The sequence below is a fragment of the Indicator indicator genome, chromosome 11 (assembly GCF_027791375.1).
Source record: "Indicator indicator isolate 239-I01 chromosome 11, UM_Iind_1.1, whole genome shotgun sequence".
Taxonomy (NCBI): domain Eukaryota; kingdom Metazoa; phylum Chordata; class Aves; order Piciformes; family Indicatoridae; genus Indicator; species Indicator indicator.
This window is the reverse complement of record NC_072020.1, coordinates 20,123,481-20,135,594: the sequence shown is the minus strand read 5'-3', so window position 1 is coordinate 20,135,594 and position 12,114 is coordinate 20,123,481. Positions and strand designations below refer to the sequence as shown.

Sequence of the window (12,114 nt, the reverse complement as noted above, 5' to 3'; positions counted from 1 at the left end):
TTGTAAAGAGGAATTTATTGGTTTGCTTATTATCCATGCAATCTTGGGAAAAGAGGAGAAAGGGATAAAACTTTATGAGTGACTTCACAAAGAGGGAAGGAAGTATATTTTCTATCCCATGCTGACATATGTTGATAAAACTAACAATTGCAAGTCTTCCATTTTTCCATCACTCTTTAGAACTTTGATCAGTGATTTCTTTTTATTTTTTTTTTATAGTCTATATATGTTTTCTGTATTCTGGATTCCTTGTCTTAAAAGGACAGAAAATGGCACATAAATTTTACCCCTGACCCATCCAAAGCCAGTTTAACACATCAATCTTTGCTCAAGCACATGATCCATGTACTATTGTAAAAAGAATTACTTTTTTTATTAAAATATCCCTATCTGTGACTTCTCTGTGTAGTGAGAATAAGACACAAAGTATGCTTTAAATGTCTTTTTTTTAAATTACAAAAAAAAAAGTGAACAAAATCAGTCTCTTCACTTCTTTAAAATAAATAACTCAACCTTCTTTAATCCTAAAAAATACACCTTTAGAGATATACATTTTTACTATGTCTAGAAGTAGTGAGTTGTAATGAGGCAATATTTGCCTGGCCTAGCACTCCATTAAGGCATTGTTCATGTCCAAGACCCACATAACTGTACATACATTGCTTAACTGAATTAACACATTCATGTTCATTAAATTCCTTTCTCAAGTGCTCAAACCAAAACCAGTCTTTAACCAAGTCAGCAAACACAAAATATTTCCCAAAGAGACTGGAAGAAAGTAAATGCAATGAACTAGCACCTGAGCAAAACATTCTATATTTTGATATTAAATCATAGTTTTACAACCAGGTCACCAAAAAGAGCTCGTCCACGTTCAAACTCAAGAATACTTATGAAGAAGATAAAGTTCTTCAGAGACTTAAGACTGAAAAATAATGTGACTGATAGTGATAGAAACAGATAAAGTACCCACTATTAAAGTTAAAAGGATCAGAACCATTGCATGATGAATAATTCCTTTTTGTCCTGGTGTAACTTGAAAAGTGGATAAATATATACATGAAAGAATGCTTAAACTTCTTATATATATATATGGAAAGTTTTTTTAAAAAGAAAGAAAATAATGAAACTGTACCAGTAATACCATTTCACATCCTTTTTTTTCCAGAAATATAAGTGGCAACACAAAGCATGTAATGCTCAGTCATAATACAGATTGCTAAGGTTGCTGATCATATTTAACACTGGAATCCTACATACTATTAAATGGAATTTGTATTGAACTCAATAACAAAATTCCCACTGACTTTAACAGAGCCAAAGATTTTACTTTTGGTCAGTGCACACATAATTTTATGGTTTATATCGAGAGCAGTACTTTCCATAGAGCACCAATGAGGAAACATCAGCAGTGTAAGCACGATTCCTGTCAAAGAAACATAAAATTAAAAAAAATCTCACCATATTTCTGAATGAGATCAGAATCTGGACTGTATGGCTTGGACAATTTATTTCTCCAAATCTACACAGGGGCCAGAGGTTATTTGTCCTGGGAAATGTCACATACAAAGAAATTCCCACAAGTATATCTGTTTGAAGAAGCCAAAGCAATAATAACGTGGAAGTCTCCTATGTAAAGAACAATGGGAAAACATTTACTTGTCAGTAATGTCATCCAGTTGGTTTGTTTCATTCTCATTTAGGTTCTGCACATTTCAGCAACAAAGGTCCACAAGTGGAAGTTGTTTCAAACTTCTCCCTTGTTGAAACATCAATGGAGTGTTTATTGGGATTTTGGAGAAGATGTTCATGATGCTGTGCATATTTGGAAGCTGACCCATATCTTCATTCACAGCTTGGACACAAGAGCACAGAACCTGGCAGGGAGGGTGGAAGTGGAAAGAAAGCATTGCCAGGAATGATAATTCTGAAAGACATGATATCAAATACTGAGTTCTTCTTTGGGCAGCCTTCTCTTACGCATGGACTTGGTAGAACTACTGGTTATCTGGATATTAAGAGTGAACTGTGGCACTATACACATACACACACATATGGAAAAGGGGGGGAAAAGTATATAAAAGCTATGAGCTTTTTGTTTCTAGGAAGAAAATTCCCTTGTACAACAAAAAGGGATCTCTTCATTCCATAACGAGAGATCACTACCTCGGAGGAGGCTAGAATTAAGGCAAAGACAGGCCTGTGTATACAGAGTGGCTCCATGTTTCCCCACTTCTAAATGACAATGATTTTAAACAAAGCCCTGCTTCTCCTAATTTCTTCTCTGAGTTGGGCCTTTCACTCAGCTTAGCAAGACCCTTCAGTAATAACTTCTGCTTGCTAAGAATAGGGCTTCAGTAATTTTTCTGTAGTCTGCATATATGCCTATATGGATTTGCAGACACACACACATGTACCTAGGCACACACAAACATGCACACACCCAGACTTATAAATAGATGCATCTAGATGTTCATCTACAAAGAGACAGGACTGAAAACCGTGTCAAACTTGGAGTGTTATCCACTTGTCAGGACCATTTAAAACACTATCTACACAGTACATACTGAAACTCAACTTTAAGATTTTTTTTTTTTATTTTTATGTACAGTTCTTTTTTTTTTTTCCTTTTTTTTCTTCTCTGGAAATAAAATAGCTAAATACAGACAGACTGTAATGTTGTATATGTATAGCTTTCAACAATACTTTAGCTGAATAAATGCTTTGTACATAGTTCTGTCTTTTAATGGAGTTTACAGCTACATTGATAAAATGGATTCCTCATTTCCTTGATTGCTTTTAACCAATAACAAGCAGAGAGACAATTACAAGTTAATATTAATAAGCAGCTCAAATAACACTGGTTAAATTATGTACAATACAAACCATTCATACAAATGAAGACTAGGATATTGAATTTGTTACAATATTCTGTAATAAAGATAAGACAGCCACTTATAACTTACATGTTCTCCACCAGGCATTTTCCTTCTTAGAGATCAGTTGGGGAGGTTTTAAGTAGCTTAGGTGGCCTAAATTCAACCAGGTTTAAAGAATCGGAGCTTAAAGAGTCAGAGAAACATGAAACCAGAATGTCTGCCCACATGTAAATTCCAAATGTTTGCCCATCTTTACTAGTAACAGGATTGCTCCATGGAAAAAGAGCCACCTAACACCACCTCGAATGTGCCTACTGTATGCTGGAAAAAAGTCACAATGCTTTGCTGTGTTCATATATTAAGGAATACTGAACTCTAGACACACATTTTTCCCATTTTAACAAGTACTTACTCCTACAGTATTATTTACCAGTACAGCTACTCCAAGCAGTATAATGCATGAATGGGAATTATTGATTGGCATGTACTCAAAGGACTTTCAAAGAGATTTCCATAACAGTCTGCATTAGAAACCATTCTCTGTCTAGTTAATCCATTTTGTTTGATGATGGGTTATCCTGAAACCTTAGATAACAGACAAACAAAGCTCTCTTAACAGGAATCTCAATAGATGCGAGCTGAAAAGAGTGTGTGTCTCTGTGTATGTGCATGGTTTTATTTCAAATCCGTAGTGATTTACAACTAGAGTGATACATGGAGCTGACTGGGCAGAAAAAAAAAAAAAAAAGAAAGAAAAAAGAAAAAATTACATTAGATTGTTTTCCACTAACATATTTGCAGCCATTTGACATCAGCAGCAGCAGCAGGTAGACACATTCCAGGCAATAGATGTGGCCTTCCTCCTTGAGGTTACAGCCCTGCCATACGACCTCTTTTATTCCCCAGGCTTCAGTCTCAGACACGTGTTGGTCCTCATCCTGATGGGAAGTAGGGTGTGTCACTGTGGTAGTTGTAATCAGGACACACCTTCTGTACTAGTTTATAATCTGTACTATAAAACGAAATGTAAATACAGATTACTTTAAAGGGCTTGGAGCAGAGCCATGACACGTGGCTCTGCGTCTGCTCCTGATAACAGGTTTTTGAAGGGTCATAGTTGCAGAGTGTGTTCTTGGTAGCCTTGTCAACCTTTTCGTACTCGATTCGACAGTTAAAGGACTTGGAATCTTTGGCATCAATCACTGTCTGTTGTGCCAAGTCAAATTCCACTATTTTTGTAGGGGGCACTAGGCTCACAGACACATTCCCTTGACCGGTGGAGTTATGCCTGAAGTAAACACTAAAGGTCCCATTGCCATGGTCAACGATTTTCCCCGTTATTAACAGATTTAGCTTCACAGTCTTGATGTTGGAATGAAAATCGCCCCAGCCAAACATTTTCTTAAATTTCCCAGTCTTGACAATGGGCCGTCTCTTTGCTCTGGGCCGAGGCTCTTGCAGGTCTGTGGAGTTCCTCAGCCAGTCCCAGAGATCTTGCTCAGAATAAGTTTCTGGGGCATCGTATCGCAGGTCCAAATCTGTATCGTTTTCCTTTCCGCGAAAAGTCTGTGACAGCAGCCGGCTGATGGACAAGTCCTTGCTACTTTCTGTCCATATATGCTTTAGTGTGGATTTGGAGCTCCCTGATTTTAGGAGTTCTGTTTTTCCTCCATTTGTTAAATTTGCACAGGTAACCTGGGGGAAGGAAAAAAAGAAAAAAAGGAAGAAGAAAGGATATATTGAGATAGATAATACAAAACTCCTCATTCCCACCTGAGAACAAAATGATCACATTTCAGAATCATAGGGATTTGACTTTTTTTCTTCTTTTGGAGAAATTAAATTATCTCTCTCTATGCAGTAATACAAACCAGAAACATCTCCTTTCCTCTTCTTTCCAAGTAATTCTTACTTAATTCTCCTTTTCCAGTCTTTTACACCAGCCTTCAGATTTAATCCCAGCCAATCACATTATTATTCACCCTTGAAACCTACTTCTGTTGTGATGCCTGTAAGTGATGAGTATGTAACGAAGTACTGCAAAGACTAAAGCACACAGCCATGTCATCCTTCAGTCTGTATGTAGGGTTTTCACTGGCCACTTCTCACCTAAGAGTGAAGTACCCTGGCTTGAATGTTCTCTCTGCAGTGATACTTTTCCACCATCAGTTACATTCATTTATTTTTGCTGTTCCTGGAGTCTGCTCTCAGGGTGCTGTCTTGGTGGTGCCAGCCTGGCCATACTCAAAGTCCCTGTCATTTTAAATCTAATAGTAGTAATAAAATTTTCCTACTGCTTTTATGAGTACACATTGGTCTGTGTTCTTGACTGGGACCTTCAGTCACAATTGTAGATAATAGAATAATGAAAAATTTTAATGAGTTTTATGCCAACAGCTGTACATACTGCTTGCTGTACCTCAATTAATGCAAGGGGAGCCAGTCACAATCTTTTATTATAGTCCCTTACAGATTAGCTACTGACTTGCTGTGTCTGTATCTAGTATGACACACATTTCTCCTTTCCACTTCACTTCTTTATTCACATCTTCCTTCCCAAGGCAGAATGTAGTCTGTGCAAGACAGAAAGCCACTTACCTATTTACATGCAAAACAGGGCCACCAATTTAAAAGAAGTAATAATAAAAACCCTGCAAAATCCCATCTTTATAAAAGACACAAATCTTGCACCAAGGTCCTACAAAATCATAAAACTTCAGACATAATTCTTCACAGAATTTAATGTCAGAGCAATTGGCCTTATTTATATATTTTTTTTCTCTTTGCCTTAATTATGTGGAAAACAGGGAACAGATGCAGCCTCGCAGCTGTCTAACGTGGAGCACTGGTAAAGAGCTCTGACAGCATCGCAGGGAGGGCTGGAACTGAGGGGGGCAGCGGCTGGGTGGAAAGAGACCAACACCAACCTTAGTGCCATTCCCCCTAAAAATTCACAGCAGACACACTGCCACATTTTTTAACATTTTAACTGCTCTGAAGAGGTCATCAATTTCTTATTTCCCTTTTCATGGCTAGACAGGAGATTCTGAATATGTCCATTTTATTCCTCTGTGTTCTGGCTTCTATCATGATTTATGTGCTTCTATCACACTTGCAGTTATATCATTCTCCTCACTTAAAAATGAACTGCGTGTATTCTCGACCCAGGAAATCCATTGGAAACCAGCTAGTATTTAAATCATGTCCCCTCCCTACTGGTACAACTGGAGGAATATGTCACGGAGGATATCTATCACAGCATGGCCTTTTCATTTCCTAACAATCATGGAATTGAAGCATGCTTTCATTAACTTCAGTACTTTTTCAAGGTCAGTTGAAGGCACAGAATAGAATCAGTCTAAATTGTCTTAATACACTGATCAGGTAGGAGGTATGCCCCCAGCCTTCTACAATAAACAAATAGGCAAATAAATCTGTCACATCCCACACTATACCTCCCCAGTGCATTCCAGGCTGGTGGGCCACTTAGGGTAATAGATAAAATATGGGGTTTATTTAGGATTTTGCCAAGGAGATTACTTCCACTTCTTTTCACTAGAAAGAAGGATTAAAACACAGACTAGCATTTTGATAGCCAATTTGTAGCTGCATCTTAACATCAACACAGTGAGCCAGGAGAGAAGCTGTAATGAAATGCACTGATGGTGCGCTGGTTAATGAAGCAGCAATGAAGATGTCACAGGGAGAGAGGAAGAGACTCAGAATATAATTTTCCTGTGGCATATGGGGAAGGAGTGCAAAATAAGAGAAGAAATGTGGTTAAAAGGAAAAATGTACCTGTCTAGCATGAATCTGTCAACCTGCTATGAATCTAAGCAGTTAGCTAGCAGAGCTACAATACCTGCAATCTGTAGGTAGGATACAGATTGCTTACCACTGTATTTTAGTTTGCTCACAGCTTGTTTTTCCTTTGTTTTCCTTCCTGCACCCAGTGATTTACATTTCACAGAATTACACTACAAGTTCCATGTAACAAGATGTAGCAGCATAAAAACCTTTTAAAGAGGAGGTGTCTGGTTTTTGCAGATGTACAAAATTGAACACCCAGAAAAGGAAAGAGGGATTTTTTTAAATGGTTGGTGACAGATTCAATACATGTGGTTTTCCGAAAGTCAGTATATTTCATGGAAATGGATCGTTCAAGATTCTGTGCATGCCACACTGCTTCACACCTGATCTAACAAATAAATTGACTGCTACTGTCATCACTTCTGTAATACCTGAAAGACTTGTGGTCATGCAGTTAGCCCCTACACCTCTGCTTGTGATTTTCAGTGTGGGTAACTGGCTGTATTCATGATCAAAGGCCTGAACCTACCCTCCACTAGTCAGGTGTCTGTGATTCAGTGATTCCCAGTCTTCCCAGTAACCTCCACTCAGCACTCCCAAAAACTTGCCAGTGCACCCAGTGTCCTCCCAGGGGTCACCCAGTGAGGCCAAGTACAATAGCTACCTCTACAAGGTTTAATCAAGACAGTAAACAAACAAATAAATAAAAAGAACAGCCCACAAGGGTTAATTTAAAAAAGCTCTAGAATTCATTGCTCTTCACCAGTGTGAAACCAGCTAACTGGTTTTTAAATATACTGTTAGAACAGTCCATACTACAGAGAGTAGCTATACATCACCCAATAACACAGAGCATTGCTGTGTAATGCAGTTTCTGCAACTGCAGCAGCTATTTTCACACAAACTAATCCACAATTTTTTTTTCCACCTCTCTTCTTTCCAATCACAAGGCTGCAATAATAGAGGAAAATTCATCGCAGATCCATGAGATTTTGCACTTAGTGTAATAACTGAGGCATACTGTTGCAGGGGAAAAAAAAGAAAACAAACAAACAAAGCTAGTTACAAATCATAGAATCATTAAGGCTGGAAAGGACTTTCAAGATCATCAAGTCCAACTGTCAACCCGACACTAACATGATCACTAAACCATGTCATGAAGCACCATGTCTAAGCATGTTTAGAACAGAAGCTAATGCAGAGCTAAAACCATCAAGCAGCCCAAATTCTGTGGTGGCTTTCTTGTCCTCTTCCTTGAGTATATTTGCACACAATTAAGAAACTTGCATGTTCTACTTTATCGATTCATTCACTCTAACCAGAGTTATCTTCTTTCCCAAACCCAAGTGCCATTCCTAGACAAAACATTGAAAATTTTGGCCCACTTGTAGTGGACCTGGCTAGGAGAGAATTCCTTTTCTTCATAGCAGCTCATATAGTGCTGTGGTTTAGATTTTTAACCCAAACACTAGTAACACACTAATGTTCTAGCTCTTGCTGAGCAGTGTTAGCAGAGAATCAAGACCTTGTCTCTTGCTGAGCAGTGTTTGCACAGCACCAAGACCTCTCGTTCTCTCTCAGCCCTTTGAAGGGGAAAGATAAAGAGATTTGCACTAAGCTGGGAGGAGACACAGCTGAGCAAGTGACCCAAACTAACCTAAGAGATATTCCATCATTCTTAGCAATTAAAAGGGAGAAAAGGGGCTTGGTGGAGGGCCCATCTTCTGCTCAGGAACTGTCTGGGCATCAATCTAGTCAAGGGAAGTGGTGAGTGTTGCCTTGGCACCAGTTGTTTTGTCTTCTTCTCTCTTCTTTCACTTATGCTTCATTTATTGAACTTTTTTTTTTTTTATCTTGACCTCCAACTTTTCTTGTTCTTATTCTTCTTTGCTCTTCCCCTGTCCCACTGGGGAAGGGAGGGAAGTGGTGAGCAGTTGTGTGGTGCTAACTATCCACCAGCAATAACGCACAGCACCACTACAGCTGCAAAAGGGCTGAGGAGGGGAATTTCATAGCATCATGGAACGAGCTGGACTGGAAGGGACCCCCAAAGCTCATCCAGTCCAACCCCCCCTGCAGTAAGCAAAGGCATCCTCAACTAGACCAGGCTGCCCGGAGCCCCATCGAGCCTCACATTTGAATATCTTCAGGGATGGGGCCCCCGTGACTGTATAGCTGGGAGGCATTTTGAATGATTATGATGTTAGAAGTGTTCACATAGAACAATAGCAAGGAACAAAAAGATTTAGAAATGCTTATCCAGTGCTAGAAATGTCAGTGGAAAAGCACTCAGTACGCATGGCAGACTGACCTTTGGTTCTGGTCTTGTACTCCTAACGGAAAGTATGAATTTCCACTACCTAGTAAAGTTTACTGATATACAAGTATACAAGGAGCTGTCTGCTTGGTAATTCTTTTCCAAAGAATGATGAAATGCTATTCCATTCCTTCTGCTTCTAGGAAGGAGTAAAGACAGTGGTTCCACAGAGCAGAAAAGCCTACAGTGTCCTTAAAAAAGACACAGGAACTTATCTGTAATTCAGATTTTTGCTCCATTAACACAGAATACACCAGTCATTCTATACCCTCTATTCTGAGGGTGAGCATTTTTGAAAGACAGCATTTAGCATCTTTAAATGTGTTTTAATGACTATGTGTAGCTCATTTAGGACTCCCTACAGAATAGGCAGTTTATTTGTCTCCAAAAATTTGGAGCTTTCTTTCAAGACACTGAGCCCTCAATGCTTTCTCAGGTCATATCTGAACATTTGAAACAGAGAAAACAAAGATGGAGAGGGATCTCAGGAAGCCACAAAGGCCTCTTTTCAGTGTAAAATCAGCCATAGGTATATTAAGGTTAATTTAAGACTGATAAATTCAAAGAGGTACATAATGCCTCTTGATTTCTCAGACTTTTCCTTTTATTCTAGCTCTATTAGAGTTCATTACCTGTAATTATAGCATTGATTTAGAAATTATGTATTTATTCTGCTGAATGTGTGACTACTTGAGGGCAAATGAAAATGTAAACAAACAATCTAATACTCAAGGTAGAAAATTTCTCTCTTCAGGTAAATAACTAATCAAAACCAAGATCATTCTTGCTGGCATAGCTCTGTAAGAATTTGACAGCACTGTGCTTCCATATGCTCACTATGAAAGAATTCAGAATTTTCTTTCCTCAATCAGATCTCTCAGAAACAGCATGGGTAGGAACATACTGAGGGACATAACTATAAGATGGATAATTATCAAGGCTCAGGACAGCACTTGCAATCTTTTAGCTGCATCCAGTTTCCTCATATTAATCTGTTAATTCAGTGGCTGGAGGAAAATCTGGACGTAGTTTATCGTTCTGCTTTGATCAGTTTTTCTTCCCATGCCTGCCTATACACCGTACAAAGTTACTGGTGGCATGGAAATATTTTTTTCAGTGAATAATTTCCAGAGTAATCAAAGCCAGTACTCTACATGAATGGACCATAAACAAAGAAACTGAGAATGAAAGTTAATGGAGATATGATTCTAACAGGGGGAGTAAAACAGAATGAAAGACTTGTTACAGATTGACACTTCAGAAAGGGAGGATGAACGTGGAAACCCATATATTAATATTTCATAGAAGCAGATCTCTCTGCTTCTAACTTACAAATTTTATTGCTACATGACATGAAAAGAATAAGGATGTGGATTGGTCAATCAAAAAAATGCAGACTCAGGCGAACCTGACAAATGGAACAATAAATCCTGCTCTGCTGTGTCAAACGTGAACACAAAATTGGCTATGCAGAATCAACCCAAAGGCTCATTTAGAAACACATCCTTTCTCCTATAGCAGCTAGAAGAGATGCCTGGAGAAGAGCAGGAACATGGTAAGTATATGATAGTCTCCTAATTTCTTCCCAGGTGTCAAATACTTTTAGTTTCCTCTGCTAGTTATTGTTTCTGTATGTATTTTCCACTTCAGTAACTCTCAGTAAAGTGCTCTTCTGTGCATTTGTCCACTCTGACCCTTTCTAAACTTTTAACCTGCACAATATCCTTCAGCAGTGAGTCCCACAGCCCTATTCCCACTTAAAGTTTGCTTTGAACCTGGCTCCTGCTGCTTTCTTTGGAGAATGCTTTGCTCTTCAAATGGAAAATTCAGTCTCTACCCAATTTTCCCATGCTCCTTTTTACATTTCTTTGCTGCTACATTTCACATCTTTTTTTAATTATTATTTTTTTACAGTGTGTGAAAAAAATGATGATTTCTAGCTACATAAAAAGCTTACATCTAGCCCACCAGTACATACCTCAGCTATTCACAGTAGCAAAGAAACACTGATCAATTTTATAGCCCTGAGTACCAGCTACCTGCTTAAAAAACAATTCCTTGTATAGAAACAATTCTGTATCTGTACCTTTGAATTTCCTTTTTCTCCTCTGCAGCCTGCTCAGTTCTGCTCCCAGTTCAGTCTTTAAGATGAGGAGATCAGTATATAGTATTGAAGATGTGGTAGAACCATGGTCTTGAACAGTGGCAAACAGCCTTCTATTATTCATTTTTTCCCCTACTAATGTATAATAACTTATTTACTTTTCATCACTAGTGAGCACTGAACTTCTGATTGTATGGAACTGTCATAATCCCAAAATCTTAATCCTATTTATATGTGAAGATGGGTTATGCTTTTTATTCCCCATGTGTTTCACATTACATTTACTACCACAGATTTTAATTCCTTAATTTACAGCCTCTTTATCTCTGATAAGACCTTTCTGCTATTCCTAACTGTTGGTTCTTATCTTTTCTACTCCAAAAATATTTTGTCACCAACAAACTTTATCACTTACCTTTCCCAAGTCATTTACAAATATATTGAACAGATCCTTGCACAGAGCCCTGCAGAATTCATATGGTGACCTGCCTTTCATTAATGACTATAGAAAAAGACATTTTCAACATTATTTTGTAAAATAATCACTTGGGTCATTCATTAAGCATAATAGATAGATAGATAGATAGAGAGATATAGATAGATATAGATATAGATATAGATAGATACAGGTAGATATATACAAAAACATTTGACACAGAGAGAAAAAAGCCACAGGGAAGGTATTTTTTTCTTTTACTATCTTTAAGAAATTTAACTTAATATACACTATTACTGCAATTTTTGTGCAGACCTAACTTAGGATTCGTAAGAATTAGCATAATGCTCTCAATTGTGCTCAGATCAGATTTAAATTCTGTATTTTTCTTGGTTTAATCTACAAGCTATTGTGCTTGTTCTGAATGCCTCTTGCTGAAAAGAAAATGTGGCCACCTGAGTTGTTTCTCACAACAGAGATTATGCAAGATGAGAAGCTGTTATAAATTCAGCTGAAGACAGCTGATGTAAATTCAGTGAAATTTAACATCATTGAAATTAGAGGGTCT

General features: G+C 38.0%; 1 protein-coding gene across 1 annotated transcript in view; it reads right to left on the bottom strand.

Annotated features, from left to right (window-relative positions):
* Positions 1–3,812: 3,812 nt before the first annotated feature.
* Positions 3,813–12,114, bottom strand: part of NXPH1 (neurexophilin 1) — a 140,462-nt gene continuing 132,160 nt past the window's right edge. Inside the window, exon 2 of the mRNA XM_054385006.1 lies at positions 3,813–4,574. Coding sequence (XP_054240981.1) covers positions 3,813–4,574 — 762 coding nt within the window. The remainder of the gene's footprint in view (positions 4,575–12,114) is intronic.